The sequence below is a fragment of the Convolutriloba macropyga genome, chromosome 4, assembly GCF_964194025.1.
Source record: "Convolutriloba macropyga chromosome 4, txConMacr16.3, whole genome shotgun sequence".
NCBI classification, from domain to species: domain Eukaryota; kingdom Metazoa; phylum Xenacoelomorpha; order Acoela; family Convolutidae; genus Convolutriloba; species Convolutriloba macropyga.
The window spans coordinates 40,260,555-40,286,919 of record NC_134471.1 but is presented as its reverse complement, the minus strand read 5'-3'; the positions used below and the strand labels follow the sequence as shown (position 1 = coordinate 40,286,919).

Here is a 26,365-nt window from a genome sequence, read left to right as displayed (position 1 = left end):
GGTGCGGGGCAAAAAGTGCGATTATTGTCAATCTAAAATCCAAGAAGCTTCAGAGCAATATAGACAACTGCATGGTAGCTTGGTAGGCGTAGCACAGACCTTTTCAATGCTTTGTCATTTCAGAAAAGGGTTCTGAAGTGGGAGGAGGCGTTCCTGGATCTATGTACTCGATCACTGGGTGAAAATGTGTTTTGTATGTCAGCAAGAAGTGTGAGCGACATGACTTTCGAAGGAGTAGTGCAAGATTTACCATTTGTTACGTTTGGAATGATACTGTCAGTGTTAGTCCTTGTGGTCAATTTGGCAGCTGGCACCAGATTCACTCAAAGAGTAAGTAGTGTTCTGTTCTGCTGCTTTCTAAATTGCATTAGTGGTAAGAAGGATGTTGTCGGCCAATTTGAGGCATAGACTTTGCATATTTAAGGTGCCTGATCTAATTCTGGCAACTCGTACTACAGAGAGATTCTGTTTCCCATTTCAAAAATGTCTACATGTTTCTGCACAAATTGCAATAGCATATTAATTGCCAAAACGTTTTTGATTTGGCGTCGACATTTTTGCACTTCAAGATTGGTGTCTATTCTTCTTGCCAACAATTTTCATTATCTCATCAAACATAATTTTGATCCTGCCTCGTTTAAATGCAAATCCCCCTCCCACCTTTTCAGTTCCTGTTTTCGAAACTTATAAAGTGCATCAGGTTTTCCAATGTACGGCTTTCGAAAAACGGGTTCGCAGCTGCTTCTTCCAGGGCGTTTTCAAAATGGATTGGTTCATTTCTCGGGCGTTTAATTTTCTCCAGGAGCTTGTGAAGTGGAACACAAAAAAATTTTAAGCATTTGAAAATGCAAGTGATGTTCCACGGAATCTATACACCTCGATTACTAGAGAACAAGATAAAATAGCCTAGCAAGAACTAGCTTCGAAAAATAGCTTAGAAAGGAAAAAAAACTTCCACTTATTTCACCGCAGTGTCAACTGAACGGAGCTGACAATTAGGCTAAAAGAAGCCTTTAAATAAAATTCGATGTTAGTACAAATAATAGGCGACCGATGGACTTCGAGCCTGGACATTTGTGCGCTTGCACCTGTTTGATGGGTAAAAGGCTTAGTAGGGAATCAAATCGGTAAAAATTGATCAACCCCCTCCTCCAATATTGAAGAACTTCTAGCTAATATATCTTATTGATGAGAGAACATGTCTAGAATTTTCTCAGCTTACTTTTTAACAATTTAAAATAAATTGTCGGAAGTGATCTGTTACTGCGGAAAGGTATCTTTAAGTTTATTGACCTAGTTAGTTGCCCTCAATCCGGCAAAACTTTTAGTGCGTGAAACAGACGAATTGCAAGCTAAAAGCATATTGCATTTTTCACGTGCCATTGTGACTGTCGTACAAACTATGTGACTAAGTTGAGCTTACTTCTGGTTTTACTGCCTGACCGTTAATTCTCTAATCACTGTGTATAAGAGAATTTGCTCGAGGCTGTCAGATTTCACTAACAGGAAGTGCTATTTTTTTAAATCCAGCCTATGAAACTTGTTTTGGTTTAGATTTACGTGGCACTGTCTTGTATCGCGTGCTCTATAATGTCTGTTATCTTTGCTGTCGGCCTTGCTTCTGCCTTCGAATTCTCATATGGACCTCTTCATATTATAATTGCGTACATTGTTCATGGTAAGTCAAATATAAGTTATACTGAGCCTCATAAATAATTTTACGACAGAGTGATTCATTATTAAACAACTACTTAGTATGAGGGATAGTAATCTTCTGCATTCATAAGCGAGCTCTTAAAAGCGTCCGTTCGTTGCGTTGCGTATAAAATATAACAGGCTCTAAAATGCCTTATAATGCAGTTGAAAGATTGTTTTTGAGACAGATAAACGTTTCTGAAATTTTATTAACTAAAAATGGAAAACTGATCAACTTGCTGTTTTTTTTTGGGTTAATTTAACTTTAAATGACAGTAACTTTTGTCATTTAGTCTCATCAGTGATAGGCCTCAATTGCTCTCGACCGATGCATTTTTAGTTGCTCTCAAATGAGAAGCAATTATTGTAAACGTGTGTATCTTTTTTAAATCAGATTTTTTGCTTGACAATTTCTGCGCTTTTCTTCTAAAATAATCTTTTTCTTGATTTTGGAGTGGCTTCAATTGCTATCACTCCGAAATAAAGTTTGTTCTAACAAATCCGACAGTTAGAGGTACGATGACAAGGCCCTAATAACCGAGTGCCTCTATGAGGTGACGGAATCGGACTTAGGAGGTCGGTGTTCGAACCCTGAGAAAAATTTACGCCAGGTCTGTCATTCTAGAGCAATTTTTCCACATTAGTCGGTTTATGTTAAAATAATATACTGATTTTGAAATCTAACGGTGTTAACGAATTTGACGCTACTCGTTTTAATAATATTATTTTTTGATCGTTCTGTCAATAAATATTATTGTGGAGAGATCTAAGCAGCTCTTATGAGTCGCATTTGTTTTTAAAAATGAACCCAAAGGTTTTTCTCATCTAACGGTTTTCTGCCGGTTGACCCTTTATGATAGGTCGCATTCGCCTTTTTTGAGTTAATTAATTGTTCTCTGAGTCTCTGAAGCAATAATTGTTTTTATGCAATTTTTTTGCTCGACCGTTTTGCGCTTTTCTAAGAATAATCTCCACTTTTTCACGAACTTCTTGATTTTTCGGTGAACTACGAAATAAAGTTTGGTGTTCACACAAGAACAATTGTTAGAGAACAAATGTTTATCCATAGCGAGCAGTTTTCACCACTTTGACACGACTTGTTTTACTTTTTCCCGTTTTTAGTTTTTGCTTTGTCGCTTAGTCATTACTGAGGGATCTCATTTGCTCTCTACTTTGTAATTAATTGCTCTCAAACGAAGTTTGTAGCAACTATATTAGTCCTGTCGGTCTTTTTTTTAATGCGATTTTTCGCTTGACCGATTTTTCGTCTGACGCTTTTAACTTTTCGTCCTCAAAAACGGGATAAACAGGTAGCGCCTAGCGGGCATTAAGTGCTCTTGGAGCCTTTCAGCTCTGTTTCAGCTCAAACTGTTATGGAGACTTATACTTTTACCGGTTTGAAAGGCGGTTCTTAGAAGTTGATGACACCCCCACTGTTGACCCCCTCCCCCCTATTGCCCCACCCCCCCCCCCCACTGCGCTGTTGCCCCCACCCCAGTGTTGCCCCCCAATCAGCCCACGGTGCACCGTCCTCCCCCCCCCCCCCCCCCCTCCCCTCCCGAGGCTAGTTACCGACGAACAACCGCTTGCTAAAAACGCAAATTTATACTATTTTGCAATTTTTTTCAAGCTTTTTGAAAATTTTTGTTATTTTATCATTCCTAGGTGTCACAAAACCTCCTCTATGGTTTGATAATAGGTTACTGAATTGTTTCTAGTAGTAATGGAATGGCTTCAACATTTTAACATCAAGAATTTTAGCATTTTTTTTCAAAACGTGCAATTTTTTCGCCTTATTCGGGTCTTTCCAGACCCAGGGGCCAGAAAAATCCTAAGGGGTTTGATAATAAGTTACTGAAAAATTTTTAATGGCCATGGAATTGTTTTTGAACTTTTTAATGCGAGAAATTTTTTGCGATTTTTCAAGTTTTTTTGAAATTTTTTGTCACTTTTTAAATTTGTTCAGCCTTAAGAGCCAAGGAACCTCCTCTAGGGTTTAAAAATAGGTTGCTGAATAATTTCTAGGTTAAATGGAATGTCTAGCAAGATTTTAACATCACGAATTCTTGCATATTTTTGATGTTTTTTTGCCAATTTTTCCATTTTTTTTTACTTTTATAGCCATTATTCAGATTTTTTGAGCCTCGAGGCTCGAAAAGCGTGCGTTAGAGTTTTGTTATAAGTAACTGGAAAATTTTTGGTGGTAATGGATTAATTTTCAACTTTTTAATATCACAAGTTTTTGCAATTTTTTAAAAATAAAATTTGCAATTTTAATAAGTTTTTTGAAATTTTTTGTCATTTTTTAGGTTTATCTAGCCTCAAGGGCCACGGATCTTCCTTTGATAATATGTTACTGCATATATTATAGATGTAATGAATGTTCCTCAAGATTTTGATATCAGGAATTTAAGCAATTTTAAATTGTTGCAATTTTTTTAATGTTGATTTTTTTTCCGGCAACAGAGGCCCTGGTACCTCCTCCAAGGTTTGATAATAAGCTGCTGCATAGTTTCTAGAGTTAATGGGATGGTGATCATCATTTTTTAGTCCTGTTCTAGTTATAATTGGATAAAATTTAATTTTTTTCAAATTTTTGGAAATTTTTTTTGTTCCAAGTGTAAGGATCTTTATGAGCCTGTGAAACTATTTCAGGCTTAAAAAAAGGATACCTGATAGTCTCTTGAGACAATGAAATTGTTCTTAAGATAATAATGTCTTAAATTTTAGCAAGATTTTTTTAAAGCAATTTTCAAACTTTTTCATTTTTTTGTGCTTTTCTGAGTTTAGCGACCATTACTGGCCAATAAAACTTTTCAAGTCTCGGAGATGGGTTACTTGACAGAACTTTCGAGACAAAAAATGATTTGAAACTTTCTTTATTACGAAGTAGAAAACTTTTTAATTTTGCCTTTTTCAGTTTTCGATATGATTTGTTTTTTAACAAGGTTATAAAACTAGAAGTTGCAGTGTCGAATCATGGAAGATATTCCTGTCACTTTCTCTCTCTTTCGATTAGGGTTCCTTTCCTTCTCTTTCTCGTTCACGTTTTCTCTCTCTCTCTCTCTCTCTTTGTTGATGCCGCACTTCAGCTGCTGTTATGTAGCGCCCTGAGGCCAAACGCTCGCCGGTCGTTTGAGAGCAATTCGCCCGATGTTAGTCATTTATGTTAGTTGTTTCCACATAAGGGTTTCAGTTTATTGCTAATTATTTTGCATTTGGCACGATTTTTTTCGATAATTTATGAACTGTGATTAGGGGTCACACAAGGGATTTCATTGAAGTTGATATACACTTTCTATCTATAAATATTCGATTAGATGTTGAAGATTTCGAGCTTTAGCTGCGTGTTTTAATGACTTTAATGCCACATTTTTTATGACATCGTAAAAACAGGTTTTTGCCAAAGGTTGCCATTTTACTCCTAATTTGGGATTTGCTGTCCAAACACCCTTGTTTAAAGGGTTTTCGAAGTTGACGTTGGAAATAATAACTTCGATAACCCTATTTTACTAAAAATGAAATGAAATAATATTGTTTTTAGATTTTTTATACTGTGCTGTTTTTACCCTCGTGGACATCTTGGTATATGATTTGTTTGTGGTCGGAGGCTGCTCTTCTAAGGAGGTTGATAATGCTGTTTTCAGCTTGTTCAATTTGTTGAATTCTTACTCAGGACTGGTATCGCTATGTTTTTGTCTCACCGTTTGACGCTCATTTTCAGTTTTACATTTATCACACGGAAACCATGACAAGTGCATTTTTTGAATGATTGCTTCCTGTCAACGGCATCTGCCGCCCTATGTTTTTTCTATTTTTGCTTGTCTTTTCGTTCACTTCTCTTTACTTTTGACTCCTTACTTACCTTACTGTTTCAAATGAATCGATTTTCAGTTCTTTCATTTAATCAATTACAATGTAGTGAATTGGAAAAAGAGCAAAATCAAAAACAGGATAAATCAGTAAAGCTCGGTTATTAGGTCATAGTACATTAGGTTATCGAAGTTGATTAGAGTGAGGTTTGGCTGGCATCAGTATTAAGCTGAATTAAAATGAATTTCTCTCTCCCTTCTTTTTCTGTTTCAACCCTGATGTGCGGCTGTTTTCTGGCAATTTGTCTGTTTTGGCTTTGATTGGATTTTTTGACGATTTTTAAATCTATTCTAGGTTTCGTTGTTGTCTATTAATTGTTTGAATTGTATGTCAGAGATTATACTGCTTTTTAATCGCTCTAGAACGAAGTTCATAGCAACTATTGTAAACGTGTTGGTCTTTCTTCATGCAAACTTTTTGCTTGACCATTTTTGCGCTTTTCCTCTAGAACCTGCTTTGACTTCTCAAGTGACTTTTTCACTCTTTCGGGCTTCATTTTTGAGGAATCTCTATTGCTCTCATTCCGAAGTAAAGCTTGTTGCTAAAATAAACTCGATTTCAGCATTGCAAAAAGAAGACTGATAGCCGAGTGGACCGGGAGGTCCTTGGTTCGAATCCTGTCGTGGTTAACTATTTTTCCACCCATAAAGAAAAATTTATCTAGGCTACAGCCCCTGAATCAATTTGCCTCGCCTGTCGTTCAAGAGCAATTCTTCCGACATTAGTCCTTTTATGTTTTTAGTTGCAAAGTTCTTTGCTGAGCGTAGCGATATTGTGATGCTCTTGGTTTTTTCGTCTGACGCTCTTCGTTTTACATTTTTTCTAGAACATCCATTCGCTTGATTTTTTCAGTGGTTTTCCCGCTTGATTTCTTGCCTGTCCTTGGACCTGAATTGCGCGTATTCAGAAATTCTTTGCTTACAAAATGGATTGTAAGATAAAGAATGATAAGAAAATCGGTTGTAGGATAAACGGTAATAATGGCTGAGTTAGGCTGTTTTTCGAGTGGATACTGGTTCCGATTCTTATGCCGCGGATTGCTGTTCGAACCTCTCGGTTAACTCGTACCCAAATGTTCTCAATAAAATTAAAGTTTTGAAGATTTTTAGGTGGCAGCGATAAATTTTTCCAGCTCAGTTTGATCACTTTTTTCGTTTTACACGTTTGACTTGCCTCACTCGCTATTCCAACTGAATGGGTTTTAAATTCCACCTCATTGAATTACTCTAGTGAATGCGATCAAAGAAAAAAGCGCAAAATTAAAAATCTGTAAAGCCCGGTCGTTAAGTCCTAATGAATTAGATTATCAAAATTCATTAGAGCAATTGCTAGCTGGCATTAGTTTTGAAGTTGAATTAAGTATTATTTAGGATTCTGAAACTACAGACAAACTTAGAACACTCGTTGACTCTTAGAACAATTATGTCAATTTTTACCTTTTTTCTTTTTTAATCACGATGCGCGTCAAAGACTGCTGTTTTCCGGTAATTTGTCGGCTAATGTTAGAATTTGTGGAAGAAAATTGTGGACTTTTTAAAACTTGTTTTACAGGAGATAACCGCATTGTTTAATGGGAAACATATGTAAGATCACTCCTGGTCTTCCTTCCGCTGTGAGCATGAATTTAACGGAGTGGCTGGAAGGTTTTTCCAAACGCACATCAGGGTATCTACGTGTTTGCTTATCATTTAGGTTTACCTTTCCATATTTGTGGTTCAGCCTTAGTTAAAGACGAAAATTTTTAATCTAGGAATGAATATTGGGAATGAACTACTCGCTGCATATCCTCTTTCGAAGTATCATAAAATTGTTACCGAAAAATTAAGTATTTCTGTTCTCAAAAATTGGTTAATTTTTTTGCTTTCTAAATAACCTGGATTTGAGGCTTCTGAATGTCCAAAAAGCTGGAGAATACTGATTAATTGCTCTCGAACGAAGTTTGTAGCAATTATATTAGTCTTGTGGTCTTTGTTTTGCGGTCTTTCGCTTGACCGGGCTTTTGTCTGAGCCATTTTGGTCCTCCGGACTTTTTGTCCTCAAGACCGGGATAAACAGGTAGCGCGCGGAGGACATTATGTTCTCTTAGAAACTGGTATCGATTCTGTTTTGACCTCCCAGTGTTTTTTACTTCCCAGTTACAAATTATCTCATATAGCACGTTACTAAGCCATAGCTAGCTACTGACAAAACCAACCGCTCACCGGTGTAGTATTACGAAAGCCGTTACAAATGAACGGATAATTAATCCCGCATTAGAGCGAACGTATTTAGGCGCTAATTAACCATTCATTAGCCGCGCGCTAAATAAACTAACGCTTGTTAAGACTACCAGTACACAAGTATTTAAACAACTCAGTTCGACTTATTTAAATAACACAACTTTAGGCCTGGATCTCCTCGCTTATATCCAGGACAGAAAATGTACGTTGTTGAACGTAGGCGGCCTGTAAAACCACAATTTCTTTTGATTTAAATTACTTCTGCTTTTGACAGTTGCAATGCAGATCTTTTCCCCCAAGTTCAATAAAGATGAAGCAGATTGCTTCAGGGGAAAACACAATAGAGTCTCATAAAAATCCCCCAAGAAAACCATAATTGTTGCGGTTTTAGAAGAGGGGGAAAGCAGAAATCAGGCGCCTACGAAATCAGTAATTGATGCTCTCAGCTTTTTAGATTTTTATTATTTTTTGGAGTTTCAATAATTTTTCCGTGAGATAAAAAGGAGTTAATTCTCTTGCCTTCTTGGCCAATAGGAAAATTAAGAAGCACCTCACTATGAACGTGAGTTTGATTCGCTCCCTATCGGCCCAAACTGAGCTGAGATGAAATTGTAAATTCTCTCAGCGAAGTGGGACGGAATGAAATTAGAGAGACAGAAACTACAACCAGAGATCAGCAGCAGACAACTGCTTTCAATTTATGATATCTAACTTTGAATTCTAAAAAATATTGCAAATAACTTCAAACCAGAAAATATTCGACTATTTTATAATGTTTTTGTGAACAGAACTACCACCAGACTAAACAGAAGAACTGATCGATCGCTAGCTAGCTCATCTCGATTTCACCACAACGTAACTGGTACAGATTTGTTACAAATCTGAGATATGCACTAAAAACAGAATTCAACAGCTTCAGAATTGCAGATAAGGTCAAAATCCAAAATACTGCTACAGGCGAAGAATTCTGCGCAAAAAGCCGTGAACTACCCATCATTCCAGACTTCTCACTCCATGACAACCTCAACGTATGGAGAATTAAGGATAGGAGTGATGAACAAAGAACCTATTTGGTTAGAAATAATCAGCTGGATGTATATGCAAACGTTCCCTACTCCGCAATAACGGCCTTTCCGACGCCATCTGACCATATAGGAGAAATGTCGAAAGAGTCTCTAATTTCCGAAAATTCCAAGTTCCGCCAAGAACTATTCATTAAGGAAACAGAGTTACAAGAAGTAACAATAAAATTGGAACAACTTAGAGTGAAATTGGACAAGCAAGAAAAAGAAACGTGCGACGATTACTGGAGACGCCAGTACATAATCTCAAAACAGCTTGACAAGACTGAGGAAAGTAACCTCAAAACACTCAATCAAGCCTATGCACGTAAACATTTGGAAGTTACATCCGCCAACCAGAAACTTGGAGCGGAAAATAAAAACTAATTGAGCAAATCAAACTATTATCCGCTCAATTAGATAAGCAAAAGAAGAACCGCAAACAAAAGAAGATAATAAAGGAATTATCAAATACAGAAAAGGTTGACAAAGGAAACGAAGTAGTGGAAGTTTTCGATATCATGGAAGACGGTAACAGTCCGGTACCAAGCCCGGTCATTTTGCCACCAGAATTTTTTAATTAACATAGCACATTATCGCCCTTTGCGATTGATTTTATAACCCAACATTATCGCCCTTCGCGATTGATTTTATAACCCAACATTATCTCCCTTTGCGATTGAGTTTATAACCCAAAATTATCGCCCTTTGCGATTGATTTTATAACCCAACATTATCCCCCTTTGCGATTGATTTTGTATTACGACGCCATCAAACCTCGTGACTAATCAACTCTAACAACCTGTCGAAACCAACCAAAATTTGCCACCTCCAACCCAAATGACTGCCGCCATCTCAACTCAATCAACGAAAACTTGAACAGAACTGACCATTTACCTGACTTTCATTGAAAACTTTTGTATGATGTAGATAAATCTATTAAATTTGTTTCTTACTAAAAATCGGGTTGAGCTGTAGTATTACGAAAGCCGTTACAAATGAACGGATAATTAATCCCGCATTAGAGCGAACGTTTTTAGGCGCTAATTAACCATTCTTTAGCCGCGCGCTAAATAAACTAACGCTTGTTAAGACTACCAGTACACAAGTATTTAAACAACTCAGTTCGACTTATTTAAATAACACAACTTTAGGCCTGGATCTCCTCGCTTATATCCAGGACAGAAAATGTACGTTGTTGAACGTAGGTGGCCTGTAAAACCACAGTTTCTTTTGATTTAAATTACTTCTGCTTTTGACAGTTGCAATGCAGATCTTTTCCCCCAAGTTCAATAAAGATGAAGCAGATTGCTTCAGGGGAAAAGACAATCGAGTCTCATAAAAAGCCCCCAAGAAAACCATAATTGTTGCGGTTTTAGAAGAGGGGGAAAGCAGAAAACAGGCGCCTACGAAATCAATAATTGATGCTCTCAGCTTTTTAGATTTTTATTATTTTTTCAATTTTTCCGTGAGATAAAAAGGAGTTAATTCTCTTGCCTTCTCGGCCAATAGGAAAATTAAGAAGCACCTCACTATGAACGTGAGTGTGATTCGCTCCCTATCGGCCCAAACTGAGCTGAGATGAAATTGTAAATTCTCTCAGCGAAGTGGGACGGAATAAAATTAGAGAGACAGAAACTACAACCAGAGATCAGCAGCAGACAACTGCTTTCAATTTTTGATATCTAACTTTGAATTCTAAAAAATATTGCAAATAACTTCAAACCAGAAAATATTCGACTATTTTTTAAGTTTTTTGTGAACAGAACTACCACCAGACTAAACAGAAGAACTGATCGATCGCTAGCCAGCTCATCTCGATTTCACCACAACGTAACTGGTACAGATTTGTGACAAATCTGAGATATGCACTAAAAACAGAATTCAACAGCTTCAGAATTGCAGATAAGGTCAAAATCCAAAATACTGCTACAGGTGAAGAATTCTTCGCAAAAAGCCGTGAACTACCCATCATTCCAGACTTCTCACTCCATGACAACCTCAACGTATGGAGAATTAAGGATAGGAGTGATGAACAAAGAACCTATTTGGTTAGAAATAATCAGCTGGATGTATATGCAAACGTTCCCTACTCCGCAATAACGGCCTTTCCGACGCCATCTGACCATATAGGAGAAATGTCGAAAGAGTCTCTAATTTCCGAAAATTCCAAGTTCCGCCAAGAACTATTCATTAAGGAAACAGAGTTACAAGAAGTAACAATAAAATTGGAACAAATTAGAGTGAAATTGGACAAGCAAGAAAAAGAAACATGCGACGATTATTGGAGACGCCAGTACATAAATCTCAAAACAGCTTGACAAGACTGAGGAAAGTAACCTCAAAACACTCAATCAAGCCTATGCACGTAAACATTTGGAAGTTGCATCCGCCAACCAGAAACTTGGAGCGGAAAATAAATAACTAATTTAGCAAATCAAACTATTATCCGCTCAATTAGATAAACAAAAGAAGAACCGCAAACAAAAGAAGATAATAAAGGAATTATCAAATACAGAAAAGGATGACAAAGGAAACGAAGTAGTGGAAGTTTTCGATATCATGGAAGACGGTAACAGTCCGGTACCAAGCCCGGTCATTTTGCCACCAGAATTTTTTAATTAACATAGCACATTATCGCCCTTTGCGATTGATTTTATAACCCAACATTATCGCCCTTCGCGATTGATTTTATAACCCAACATTATCTCCCTTTGCGATTGAGTTTATAACCCAAAATTATCGCCCTTTGCGATTGATTTTATAACCCAACATTATCCCCCTTTGCGATTGATTTTGTATTACGACGCCATCAAACCTCGTGACTTATCAACTCTAACAACCTGTCGAAACCAACCAACATTTGCCACCTCCAACCCAAATGACTGCCGCCATCTCAACTCAATCAACGAAAACTTGAACAGAACTGACCATTTACCTGACTTTCATTGAAAACTTTTGTATGATGTAGATAAATCTATTAAATTTGTTTCTTACTAAAAATCGGGTTGAGCTGTAGTATTACGAAAGCCGTTACAAATGAACGGATAATTAATCCCGCATTAGAGCGAACGTATTTAGGCGCTAATTAACCATTCTTTAGCCGCGCGCTAAATAAACTAACGCTTGTTAAGACTACCAGTACACAAGTATTTAAACAACTCAGTTCGACTTATTTAAATAACACAACTTTAGGCCTGGATCTCCTCGCTTATATCCAGGACAGAAAATGTACGTTGTTGAACGTAGGTGGCCTGTAAAACCACAGTTTCTTTTGATTTAAATTACTTCTGCTTTTGACAGTTGCAATGCAGATCTTTTCCCCCAAGTTCAATAAAGATGAAGCAGATTGCTTCAGGGGAAAAGACAATAGAGAAAACCATAATTGTTGCGGTTTTAGAAGAGGGGGAAAGCAGAAAACAGGCGCCTACGAAATCAATAATTGATGCTCTCAGCTTTTTAGATTTTTATTATTTTTTGGAGTTTCAATAATTTTTCCGTGAGATCAAAAGGAGTTAATTCTCTTGCCTTCTCGGCCAATAGCAAAATTAAGAAGCACCTCACTATGAACGTGAGTTTGTGATTCGCTCCCTATCGGCCCAAACTGAGCTGAGATGAAATTGTATATTCTCTCAGTGAAGTGGGACGGAATAAAATTAGAGAGACAGAAACTACAACCAGAGATCAGCAGCAGACAACTGCTTTCAATTTTTGATATCTAACTTTGAATTCTAAAAAATATTGCAAATAACTTCAAACCAGAAAATATTCGACTATTTTATAAAGTTTTTGTGAACAGAACTACCATCAGACTAAACAGAAGAACTGATCGATCGCTAGCCAGCTCATCTCGATTTCACCACAACGTAACTGGTAATTAGTAAGCTGTAATTTTATATTTACTCTTTTATAAATTTAATACTTTCAGCCCCCCAACTTTTTTAAATTGAGACTTATAGCTCAGACAGGTCTTAGGCATATATTTTTGCCTTCGATTTGTTATATCTTTTGTCAAGTTTGACTGGCATACATAAAGAGATCCCGTATTGTGTGATCTGTAGCAGCCCAGCCAAATTTGATACCGGTTGTTTTTGTTTGAGAGCAATTCGCCCGACGTTAGTCGGTTATGTTTTAAATTGGTTTTGAGCTTAGATTTCAGAAATTAACAACTGTTCTTTTTTGCGGTTTTTTCATATATGGAACCAACCAGGAATTATGATTCCTAGAACAGCTTTTCAGCCCATTTTACAGTTATGAGGCGTTATGAGTGGTGATAATTTTATGCTTTTGTCTTCGAACGATCATTTCTGTTAGTTGATCTATTTTGAGTAAACAACTTTTTTTCGTGACGAAATAAGGATCCTAATTATTGATTGCTGAAGTTTAATCAAAAATAGAAGTAAGAACAGAATGTTTTCTTGGTAGTTCTAACTGACAATTAATGCTATCAGAATTACTTGATAAATGTCTGCTTGCAAATTTAAGCATATTGAAGCATTTTTTTTCTGATATGCATTTTTTCTGATATGCAATTTAAGCATTTTTTTTCTGATATGCGAATAAAAAGTAATAATATATCCTGGCACCAAGTAATTCCTTGAGCCCTTTCACAATAGATACGAGTGTACTTCAATTTGTTGCAAAAATGGTTAGACAGAATATTTACTGAAAATTGAGAATATTGACTACAGCATTGACTGATTGGTTGCAAATTAAGCATAATATTTTCAATTATATTTCAGGAGTGACAGTGGTGAAGTGTCTCACCTTCATAACTACGTTTGACCACATAAGTTGGTGCTATAAGTATGATAGAAACATCGCAGCAACATATTTGTCCATCTCCAATGTGGTGACCGGAGTACCTATTCTCACATGCGGAGTAACCTCTTCGCTCATTTTCCTGGCTGCTTTTCTACTCTTCGTAAGTTGTTCAGACGTAGTGCAATTAGAGAGTGCTTTTAGAGAGCTTTAATGGAAAAACGTTCAATGTGGACTCATTTCATTTTATTTGTGCAAAGTCAATTTTGAAAAATATGTAGGTGTTAGTATTAGTTCGGAAATCAATTTTTATATCTTGTCAAAAATCATTCGTTTTCAGAGCGTTCTCATTCGTATATCTGCGCTGAACATAGCAAAAGCTGGCATATGTATTTGGTTCATTGCATAACTAACTCTCCGCATTTGTGGTAGAGTTGGTTGCATAATGAACCAAATACTCCAAAAAATGTTTTGTAAGCATGGTTTATTGAAGTTCCTGATTATTCCATTTCAGACAAATATAAGTTGTATGTGAAAACCCTTACGACATAGATTTTTAAACTAAATTTGTGGTTCCATTTTCAATTTTGCTGCGAAGATAAGGTTTTAAAAGATGCAAAAAAAATTCATCGAAATGGTCAGTAAAATTCTCGGTCTTTGGGGCCATTCTTTTCATTTAAAGAAAACTCATGGCGATCATCTCTAATTGATCCCACATTTTTTGAAAAACAAATTGAACTTTATTCTAGCCCCTTTTTGTTTAATAGCCGCACAGCGATAGCTGGGGCTATTATTGGCCGTCTCTTTGTTTTTTATTTCATTAAGTTTTTGCTCACGCGTGACTTGTGACTTTCCTCGCTCTCAAAAATGATTTCCTGACTCTGACTTTTCTTTAGTTTAATTCAGGAACAGTCAAGTGAGAGCGTATCACTCTAAATGAAGGTTTTTGGAGATCAGATAAGAAGCAGCAATAACTTATACTGATTTGTAATCAAAATATAACATCTCAGAATTTAAAAAATTTCTTTTTGGTCTGTTTCTGTTACTTTCTTTTTGAGACTGCAGATCTACGAAGCTATTTCGGCTATTTTTTGGCAATCTGGGAGCTATGTTTTCAATTTTCTCCTTTTTGGAGTTCATCCCAGACTAATATATGTGATTTCCAATTGAAGCGCTCTGCGTCGCGAATTCCATTACAAAGAGATATTTAATTGCTCTCACACAAAGTTTTTCGCAATTATTTTAGTCCTTTGGTCTTTTTTATGCAATTTTTCGCTTGACCGATTCTTCCTGATTTTTTTAATTTTTCATCCTTGACCCAAAATTTCGGCTTACCGAAATTTTCCATCACAATCGGCCCATTTTAAGTTACATCGTTTTTTAATTTGAGGTACTCATTTCTATCTGCTTTGCATCAATTGCGAGCTCTTGCGAACCAGGAAAAAAGGTTTTGCAAGAGCTGAAAATGTTTGCAAAACAAACTCGGCTAAAATTTTGTTGAAAATTTGTGCTCGCAATTCTAAGTATTTAAAATCCGCGATTTGTTATTTTCTGAGACTAATTATGAAATTTCTGAAATCATCGAAACCTTAAAGCCGGACATAGCAAAGGGATGCCGACTCATCAGGTGCCATAAGTGACTGGTTCTTCAAGTGACGCAGCCTGGACATTTGGGATAAAACTTTTTAGATATTCAATTTGTTTGACAATTTCACTTCGTATTTTTTTGTCAGTTTTTGTTTTCAACCAGCGAAAAAGGCATATAGGATTTGTTATTAGGGGCAACAGCTACTTTGTATATTATTTGAGCGTCGTATTTAAAGATCTGACCACCCGATTTTTTTTTGAAAATCATTTAGAACTCAAAATTAGAAACTGATGCACGCTGCTGCAGTACTGGTAAAAAAAGGTGTTAGGCTTTAAAAAAAAAGTTATTGGCTTTTGTTTTTTTCTCTGACAGCAAGATATCTGGATGATCTCAGTTACTCTTTTAAATCTACCTTTTTCAGCCTTTTTTTAATGTAGCTAAAGGTTTTAAATAGTTTGCCTCCACATTTTTGGAAGCCACATTAATGTAGGCACTTTGTCGCTGCCTCTTTTAACATTAAGTATCTAGTTTTCTAGGGCTTGGGGTTTTATCAACTACCCGATCTATGTTTATCTCAGAGTATTTTGTTAGGTTTTTTGGTCTGAGGTTTTTCTAAATTGCCTTTTGTAGTCAGAAAACCGAATCTGTGGTTTCTTGAAATTGTTGCATTCTCCTATGCTCTTCAATTTTGTCAGGCAGATCTTTGTATCGTTTTACTTTTGCCCTGCCCTTCTAATTTCGAGTGAAATCTTTTTAGAGTGAAATATTTTTAACTTCTATGGGATGGTGTTTTTCATTCTAATGAATGCTTTTGAATACATGTTGCTCAGCAAACAATTGGAAAGCAATTTGACACCTTCGTTGTTCAGTGAGGTTTTGGCAGGTGATATTAGGAAAAAAATGAAAAAATAATACGATAGTAATTGCTTCATCGGACAGTAATGATTTCATCGGACAGTAGAATGTAGGAAGGCTGTACTGAATGCAGTTCAAAGTAAAAAACTTTTTGGTCCACTGTTTCATTTAACTTCGAATATCAAGAGAAGGCAAGCAAAACATTGTTTTTATTAAAATTATGGGAAATTTCCACAATTTGATGCTTCCGAGTAAAAGGCACTGACTGACTCCTTTAATAACTTAAAGATTGTAAATTTTGCGCCAAGTTCCTGTGGTGAATAACTTGCCTCTGCATGTATGTTGGTTTATGATTATCAAGATAATACCTGAAAACCAATGTTTGCCCAATGAGATTTCTACGCTCGAGTTTGTGCCCGCAGTGGACTTCGTGGAAAGCACACAACATCAAACACAGTTGACTCTGAGCTGTTCAAGTTTTGCAGCAATCAATGTGACATTAAAATTTTTAAGTCTCAAGGTGTCATTTAAAAATTATAAACCGAGTGAATTGATGAAGCAGAATCAAAACCATAAAACAAAATATTATGACTTGAATTGGTTTTTGTCTGTATAAAAGAAACATTCTGTTGTTAACATTTATTGGCGTAAATAAAGGTTTGTTTCCTAATTGAAAGGACAGTCAGACAGTTTTTTTCCTCTAACCAAAAAAACTATCTCAATTTGCAAAGCTGTGAAGTAAAATAGTTGCCATTTTCGTAGAAGTGTCTGCTACAAGGGTATACAGTAGACGTGTATCCAGTATCTTAGAAGTGTATACACAAAATGTATGCTCGCGTGCTTTCAAATGCGAATATGCAAACATTTTGTGCCAGAGTCAAGCGCTCCTTGTTTTAGTTAGCATTTTAAAGTTTTTGTTTAATAAAAATTTGTCAACGATGCATATCAACGATAATAAATATTTTCAACGATTTCAGAGTTTAAATCTATTGCATTTATCCTCATTTAATTTTTCACAAAAAGTAAAGGTATAAAAGCAATTCTTTGAATCTCCGTAAACGTTCACGACCTTGATTTAATAAATTTATGGAAATTAAGTTTCGCTTTTTTAAATTGTAAAGTTATTCCTTAAACGATATCTGAGAACTGAAATAGTAAATCGAATGACTTGATTTTCTGGAAAACTAAAAAAAATTAGATTGGATTAAAAAGATTTGTAGAACTGATTATTCAGATTAAAAATCGGTGGTGAACTCATAACGTCAGAAAATGTCTTAATTCTGTAGGTGAAGTCAGTGGGTTCATTTGATTTTATCGGATATGTGAGATTTTATTAATGATCCGTTGTATTATATAAAAGCTCTATAGGTGCTCAAAGAAAGAAAAATCCGTGTCGCAACACGTTATACAAAAAAACTTTTTTTCGCATTTATTGTTTTTCAACGTTATTTAACTTTAGTGAATCCTTTAGTTGCTCTGCGGGATGGGTTTTGATTATTTTTGAAATGATTGAGTTTTTAGTCTTGCCTCTATCCAATCCACTAGATGATCCGTTCTTATGTGGAAGTTTTGAGAAAAAACAATCATACAAATACTGCGGCAAAATTCTCAAATCGCTTGTTGAATCTGATTTTGTTATTTTTCACGCTATGTGTACCTTATTCTTTAGTCTGCGAAAAAGCGTTTTCGTTGTTTACATTGTCCTGTCTAAAAGCAATGACAGAAATTTTTTCATTTCAATTCACTATTTTTGAAACGTTTTTCTGTTATGATTTATCGAGGAGAATTTAAAGTTTTCAGCGGACTGGATATTTTTGGTTCAGACTCATTGTGAAATTTGTTTTTCGCATCAATCAGCTTGCTCTTTGTACTCTATTCGATAAGTATAATGTTGAGAGCATTTAGAACATATTCTTCCTTTTGCTTTTATAGCTCCGAAGCTGTAATCTGAGCGGAGCTATATTGAGGTGCTCTTGTTTTTTCACGCAGCAAAACAGTCTTATTTTCTAAATGACTTCTTATTCTCATTAATGGCTTCTGCGCGCGTGACGTCATTTCTCACTCTTTCTAGCAAAATTTTCTAGAAAAGTGCGTGATTAGATTATTTGCGTGAATGGATTTTGATCATACGTTGATCTCACTCAATAAAATGGTTTTCCCAATTCACTCATAGTCCGTTCTAGGTCTAGTTTTCTTTTAGTAAATGAAAATTCTTCGAACTGTACGTCAGGACTTGTCCTGCTATGATTTTTTGTTTAGTCGTCTAACGCTCTTTGTTTTACATTTGTTCACGCAGCAAAGCTGAAAGTCAATTTTTCTGAATGACTTCTCACTAACGGCTTTTGCTCGCGTGTCGTCGTTTCTCACTCTTTCTAGCAAAAGTTTTTTTTGCGTGATTAGATTTTGAAGATAGTGACTTACCTCACTCAATAAAATGTACTTTAAATGGACTTTTGCACTTTAAAACTTAAGCTTATTTTGAAATCATACGTGCAGTATAGGTCGCTAATAATGGCATCTGCGGAATGACTTTTAACAAGATATATTAATTTATCGCTGAATGTTTTCTAAATAGCTTTTTGAGTTGCTTCGATTTTTTCCAATTCAGATCCGTATGTTTCTATCTACATTATACGACATTCAAGTATATTTCGTGGCTATTCTGGCAATGTGCAGGCTATGTTTAAGGAAAGATTGCACTTTGAACAAATAAAGTTTTTGGCTTGAAATTGTACACCATGAAAAAAGTTACAGAAAGCAGTAAGCTGTTCAAGCTGTTCTTCCGTTTTTGTTAACGGCTTTTTGCGTAGTGCTCTCATTTTTTTTACTTCTCATAAAAAACTGCTAATGACTCCAAGATGAGTACTGGTATTACAGATTTTATTAGCTGAAGCAAGTTTATTCTTGACCTAAAGTTTGACATCGTTTTTTCGAACAATTACCTACGTGTCTGAACGTCACTTCTGTTTTCGAACAATGGACGTTAATAGTTGCTTAGTTTGTAATGTATAGTAATTAGGAACTGCGGGAAATATTTACGGTAAAGAGGTAGATTATTTTGAGAATTTTTGATCCCATGTAAATCCCTCATACCTATCCAAACTAGAGACCCACCACCTATCAATCAAACCCCCTGCCTCCGCCACCTAACTACCCCATGACTTCCATCTACATATCCCCACCAACTCCTACACCCACCTAACCCCGCCCCTAACTCCTGCTCCCTCCTCCCCCTCTGCCACCTGCCTACCTACTCCCCCAATCTAACTAAAAATTGTTTGTTTTTAACCATACATTGCTTCGTTTTTAGTGTGATGTTTATGAAATAGCAGAGTTAGTTAAGACTTTCTATTGCGCGACTCATGGAGTTGTTTCCGGTAATCTACCGGTGATTCTTAAACAAATTTTTGCTTGACCGTTTTTAATTTTCGAGTGACTTTTCGCCTAACTTTTTCCGTTTTGCGTGATCTAATTTTATTTACAAGTCTCAGCAGCTGAACTCTAGTGGCGGCAGTTCACTACTAATAGTCAAATGAAAATTGCACTGAAATAAGGGTGGTGTTTTATAATATTCTCTGACGTCATTTGAAGCCTCCTCTCCTCGTTGAATTTAGTTCCCTCGTCTCAAGCAGGCTGCAATTGATTCGGGCTCCCGCTAGTCTTTCGAGAGAAGTTCGTCGGTAATATTTTTGAAGACGCTATTTTGGAGTCAGCGCTTTTCCTCTTCCTCAATTTCATTTTATCTGCGTTTGTTTTTAGTATGGATTTTTACTTCTGAACTCTGTCCAGACTTTTGAAGCGTACGCTTATGCAAAGTTTATGGGATCATTGTCTGTATGAGTGTTTTGTCTTGAGGAAATTGAAAAAAAAAACGTTGAATGCCCGAGAGCTCTTCTAGATTTTTACATTTTCTTGTCACTTGGGAATCTAACTTAGCTTCTTTTAAAAAATTTGATTTTTTTGATATTTAAAAATTTTTGTATGCATAGCCTTATGTTTAATAGCCGCCGTCAGCCTCTCAACTGCTGTTATTTAGGCTCTCTCCTTTTTTAGGGAATTGAATTGGGGTGCTGTCTTTAAGATCTGTTCACTTTCATGATTTTTGAAGTCAATTTGAAGTGATGATTTTGCTTTTAAAGTGGAGTGAGAAAAAGGTGTCTGAACAAAAATTTGCTCGCTCGCTAGTGGTTTTTTGTTCACATGCGGCATTTTGATATTGATGTTTACTATTTTATCGATATTTTTCTCTGATTAATTTCTAAATGCTTGTTCAAATCCGTTCATAGTCCCTTCTTGGTAAGGTTTTTGGTTAGTCATTGAAATTTTTTGAATAGTACCACGATTGTCTTTGTTTTAAATCGCTTTACTTTTGATAACCTTTTTCGTTTTATATAGTCACGATTTTCACGTTTGACGCGTGACTTACCTTTCACTGTTTCAACTGAATGTAGTTTAAATTCTTTCACGCATTGTATTACGCAAATGTAGTGAATACGGTCGATGTCAAAAGAGCAGTATCAAAAGAAATGGGATAAACCGATAAAGCCTGGTCATCAAGTCATAGTGAATTAGGTATCAATGTTCATTAGAGCGATTGCTAGCTGATATTAGTTTTAAGCTTAATAGCTTTGTTTCGAAGCTGAATTATGTAGTTTTAGAATCTGACTGAAACTGCACACCGAATTAGAATACTTTTTCGAAACTTTATCTTTTTCTGTTTCGATCCCGTTGTGCGTCAAGATCGTCAACGGTAGCTATTTTCCGACAATATTTCTGTTATGTTTCTTATGTTGCATTGCTTTTGCAGGATATACCTGCCCTGGAGTCGTTCGCAGTGTTTGGAGCTTTCGGAATGTTGGCATCTACTCTTTTCGTTCTACTCTTCTTCTCAAGCGTCATCGTTCTCAATTACGTTCGAATGGGCGACCGTAGAGATGCATGCTGTTGGTGTATCAAAACAGATAATAATATTTCTGCAAATATGCAGCCTCCGAGAGGACCGGCCAAAGTTGTGCATGCAGCCATAGAGAGCGTCAGAAATTTGAACAAGAGGAGAAACGATTGTCCTTATTTGTTGTTTAAGGTTAGAGGCAGTTTGTCAAATTTAAACGCTTCAATGTTTAACAGTGACTAATTGTCTGTGTACGAAGGCCCAAAGTTGAATGGAATAGAGCAAACTCTTCGTTTCATGGGAAAGTTGATTACTCAATGGAAAGTTAATTGAGAGTTTATACAAATTCGAGTACTGTTAGCTCAAAATTCATTGTGATCGGAGTTCGAGTTATAGTCAAATATTTAATTAGAGAACTGAAAAAGAATTTTTTGTCTGTAATGCACTTTTAGAATGTCAATTCTAACGTAGTGCAGGAATGAAACCTGAACTCATGGCGTATCCGGTATCTTTTCCGTTTGTGCCCCCCCCCCCACTACGTTATGCCCCCCCCCACTACGTTATGCCCCCCCCCCCCGCCACTACGTTATGCCCCCCCCCCCCACTACGTTATGCCCCCCCCCCCCCCGAGTTACTGAGCACGTGTAATTACACGGTAAACCATTACGTAAAAATATGGCACGTGCGTCTGGGACGTGCAAGTAATATGCACCGACTAAGCTGGGGGGGGGGGGGCAAACGGTAAAGATCCCTTAACCGATATCTATAAAGCATTTGTCATTTAGATTGTTGCTGTCGTCGCGACATTGGCATTCCTAGCTGTTGGAGTTATTGGCGTGACCAAACAGAGGCAAGAGTTTGACCCCACCTGGATGATTCCCGAAGAAAGCTACTTAACAGACTACATGGAGGTGTCGGAGAAATATTTTCCAAAGAGGGGATATCCCGCTAATCTGTATTTTGGTCAGTTTCAATCAACTAAAATTGAAAGCATGGCTGTTTGCTGTAGTTAAAAATATTGCAGTGAAATTGAAATTAAGGATCTTTTCCGTTTGTGCCCCCAGCTTAGTGGGTGCATATTGTTTGCATCCCCAGACGTTCGTGCTATATTTTTAATGATTTACCACGTAATGGCACGTGATCTGTAACTGGGGTTGCATAACGTACTGGGGGGGGGGGGGGGCACAAACGGGAAAGATCCGCAATTAAAACTCGTCTAATGTGAAGACAAAGAGCGGCAAAATGTATGGTTCAAACTTATTTCGATACTTATTGGTAGCCGCGATCGGAAAGCTAAGGGTGTTAGTAATCTGATCTTGGTTTTTTTGAGGAGGATTATCTGGTTTCTACAGGTTGTTTAGCTGATACATTTTTCACTGCTTGAACTGTGACTTCTTTCTTTGTCGAATATTGACTTCTTTGCGTAAACTGAGCGTCAGTATTTCGAAAACGCTGAGTTTGTTTAATTGCTCTCAAACGAAGTTTAGAATTTATTAGTCCTGTCGATCTTTTTTATGCGTTTTTTCGCTTGACCGATTTTTTGTCTGACCCATTTAAATTTTCGTCCTCAAAAACGGAATAAACTGGTTGCGAACAGCGGGCATTAAGTGCTCTTAGAGCCTTTCTGCTCACTAGTCTCCAAGTATGCGATTCACAGAAACTATTTTGGAGACTTATACTTATGATGTGAAGGGCGGTTCTTAGAAGTTGATCCACACAACCCGCCCACAACACCCCCCCCCCCCCCATATCAGCCCCGGCTCAACCACGCCCCAATCGTTCAGGCCGTAAGGGCCCCCTGAAGCCAAAAAACCCCCTCCCACTGTCCCCTGTAGGTCCCCATCACATCACCCCCCCCCCCCCCCCGCAGCGCTCACCTCACACCCCTTCAATTAAGCTAAAGCTAGCCTCACAGCTAAGGCCCCTCTCATTTTACCACCCCAACCCCCCATCGTTCAGGCCGCAAGGGCCCTGTGCAGCCAAAAACAACCCTCCCACCGTTGCGCCACCCCCCACTGTAGTTATCCCCCACCCCACATATTTCACTTAGTGCATTAAATTCCCCGCCTGTCGTGACTACATTTTGAGTAAGGGGCCCTACATCCTCTAGAATGCTTCTTGCACTTTAAAATCTTAAATTTGAGCTTAGCGTAATATTAAGGAGGACCCGATAACTTTTTACACAAATTTGTATCTGTTTGTTTTACGGCACGTACGTCTATTCCACAGCTTTGTGGCAATCTGCCGGCTATTTCATCAGAGTGTCTGCTTTTGCTGATTGGTTCACGTTTTATATGAACGGACTGAGAATTGATAGAATTTCAATTGTCGCTTAGTTCTGGGAAATTGTTTAGTACGACCTCCTATCCACCTGTCTATAACTGCTCTCAAACTAAATCTATAGCAATCACTATAACCCTGTTTTTGTTAACAGGCTGTTCGTCGCAGTTCTTAACGTTAGCCTTTTGACCATTTTGACTTTTCGAGTGACTGTTACTTTATTGACTTAGGTTTGGTGAGACAGAATTTTAAGCGACTGAAGTCAATTGGCGAAAGTTTTAAACCTAAATAAAGGTGTATGAAAATCTTCTGATGGCAATTGCGGCTTAGTGGACTTCATCCCCTTAAGCCTCCACATTCGCGACTAAAAAGGCTACAATCGATTTGATCTTCACGAGTCTTTACATAGCAACTCTTTGAAGCTCATTTTTCCCAAAAGCTAAATTTCTCATGCTATCATTTATATCTCAATGTCAAAATATATCGATCGGACAAAAATGAATGAAGGCAACTCTGTAGTCGTAGAAAAAAATCAGCTATTCGAATTTGAATATCCATGTGTTTCAGGTGAGCTCGACTACTTTTCGAATTTGACCAAATTGCTGCAGCTGAGCCAAGACTTGAAGAACCTGTGGTGTGTAAATGGTGCATCTGTGCAATTTTGGCTTCCTGGTTTTTATCAATGGGCCAATTCGTCCGGGAACATAAGTAAGTTAATTTTCGATTGTATTAAGTACGTGGAATATCTCGATGGAGTAGGAAGTTTGCACAGTCAGTAAATTGAACGCGATTTCAAATGCTCTTTCCGTTGTTGCTCCAAATGTCAGTAGAAATCGACGTTTGATATCTTATATCAAGTCTACGAGGAATGTACAAAGATGACCGACTACTTGACATCTAAAAGTTCGCAAAGTTTGGAAAGAAATTATGAAGAGAAACTTGTAATACCTGAAACCCTTCCCACGACAATTAAGAGGTTTTGATGATACTTATTTGTGTTTCATGGTGTTTGAAATGATGCGGATTAATGGGGTATTTTATGTTGAATTTGTGTGTTATTCTAGCTCAGGAGGTAAACAAACGGTCGTTTGGTTACAAGCTAATTGAGTTCTTTTACCAAACTCCACTGGGGCAGCAATATTTGAAGGACGTCAAACAAACTATTGCACCGGACGGTTCTCTCATTGTTAAGGTTAGAGTTTCATCTCCAGGAATGGAGATCATTTCCTCGTCGTAGATTTTTGCGGTAGTCAATGTGTTAATTTTTGCCAACGTGAGTCAAGAATTGATATCTAGATTTTCATCATCCTGAATAATGTATTCTCAAAGTTTATGTACTTATAGGTGAAAATGACATTTCAAACTTCCAAAAGCTCTGAATTAGACATGACAAGTTGTATTAGCTCATCGATAGAAATTTGTTAACTCGTTTTAGGCCTCGCGTTTATCATTTGAATTCGTAATGATGCAGAATTCAACGTACAGGGTGAAGGCAATGCGTGACGCAAGAAAACTACTGGACAGTTACGACTTGGGACAAGATAAGTCTGTCGTATACGGTTACGACATGCTGCTTTGGGAGTCAGATGCGGTGAGTCCAAATTTCGACTGGTGAACTTTAATATTTTATACTTCGATTTTTGTCATTTTGAGTGGAACAAACTGACTTCGGGTTTTTGGCTCGGAGATCATTATAGCTGCGAAGCTCGCTGCTATATATGGTGTTCTTTGTTTTTACAACTCGATGAGAAGTATTGGTTTTCTTTTACTGGAAGTACTATTTGTTGAAACGGCGTTTCGACCTAAAGAGTTAAAGAAAAAAGCCGTGTGCACTAATATTTTCTGAGCGAGAAGTTTTTTAATCATGCGCTGCGTTTCGTGAAGCACTTTTAGTATTTGAAGTGTTGTTGAGAGAATGGCGATTATAGATAACTGTTTTTAGCTGTTTTTTCCATTTGGTGCTAATTTTCTAATGATTTGGATTCTTTAAGAACTAATTTTTGATCGAAGCTAAATTGGTATCTAACCCTCTGAAATGGATACCGCGGTGTTTTTGCTAACTTAATAATGCGTTTCAAGTGAAAAATGGGCACAGATTTCCCAATGTTAGTTGATTTTAGCTTTTTAAAAAAATTTTCGGATGTTTTTTTAATTTGTCTCGAACGAAGTTCGTAGCAATTATTGTAAACGTGTTAGGCTTTTTTTAATAGCCGCACAGCGATAGCTGAGGCTATTATTGGCCTTCTCTTGGTTTTTTTTTATTTCGTCGTCATGATTTTTGTTACGACCATATGACGTCACAGCCACTTTTTGTTCATTCGTTCATGCAATTTCAACTGAATTGCATGTGTGACGTCATGTTTCGCTCTTAGTGGAGCGAGTTTTTTTGTTCATGCGCGTGATTAAATTTTTGGTCACACTTGACTTACCTCACTCTCAAAAATGACTTCCTCAATTTGAAATTGACTTTTATTTAATTTAATTCAAAGAGATAAGGTCAAATGGGTGTGTGTCACTCTAAATGAAGGTTATTTGAGATCAGCTAATAGAGGCAGCCAGAACTTATACAGATTTTTAATCAAAGTATAACAGATCAGCCTTCAATGAAAAGACAAATTTTTTTTGGTCTGTCTTTTTTTCTGTTTTTAGACTGCCGATCTACGAATCTACTGCGGCTATTTTCTGGCAATCTGCCAGCTATGTTATGCAAATTTTTCGCCTGACCATTTTGCGCCTTTCTTCTAGAACATCCTTTGACTTCTCAAGTGACTTTTTCACGCTTTCGTTCTTCATTAATGAGTGATCTCTATTGCGCTCACTCCGAAGTAAAGCTTGTTGCTAAAATAAAATTGATTGCAGCATAGCAAAAAGAAGGGCTTGATAGCCGAGTGGGTAGTGCTTCTGTTTAGGGATCGGGAGATCCATGGTTCGAATCCCGTCGTGGTCAACTATTTTTGCGCCCATAAAGAAAAATTTATCTAGGCTGCAGCCCCTGAATTAAATTGCATCGCCTGTCGTTTGAGCCATTTTTTGTTTTCAATTTTCATTTGCGATTGATTGCATTTAATTTAATGCATCTGTGAGAATTTGATAGAATTCTTTTTGATGTTTGAACGATTGTTGCTTTTGATTATTTTATTCT

At 37.0% G+C, this 26,365-nt stretch overlaps 2 protein-coding genes across 4 annotated transcripts in view; one reads left to right on the top strand and one right to left on the bottom strand.

The window, feature by feature from the left end:
• LOC142337669 (polyadenylate-binding protein-interacting protein 1-like) overlaps positions 1–26,365 on the bottom strand; it is a 509,163-nt gene that overhangs the window by 237,545 nt on the left and 245,253 nt on the right. The window lies entirely within an intron of this gene.
• The window catches only part of LOC142337668 (patched domain-containing protein 3-like), a 119,289-nt gene that overhangs the window by 59,337 nt on the left and 33,587 nt on the right, over positions 1–26,365 (top strand). For both annotated transcript variants that reach the window (XM_075387085.1, XM_075387084.1), the window contains exons 6-13: positions 124–330; positions 1,555–1,678; positions 13,591–13,772; positions 20,860–21,135; positions 21,729–21,906; positions 23,791–23,931; positions 24,288–24,415; positions 24,659–24,814. In XM_075387085.1, coding sequence (XP_075243200.1) covers positions 124–330; positions 1,555–1,678; positions 13,591–13,772; positions 20,860–21,135; positions 21,729–21,906; positions 23,791–23,931; positions 24,288–24,415; positions 24,659–24,814 — 1,392 coding nt within the window. The remainder of the gene's footprint in view (positions 1–123; positions 331–1,554; positions 1,679–13,590; positions 13,773–20,859; positions 21,136–21,728; positions 21,907–23,790; positions 23,932–24,287; positions 24,416–24,658; positions 24,815–26,365) is intronic.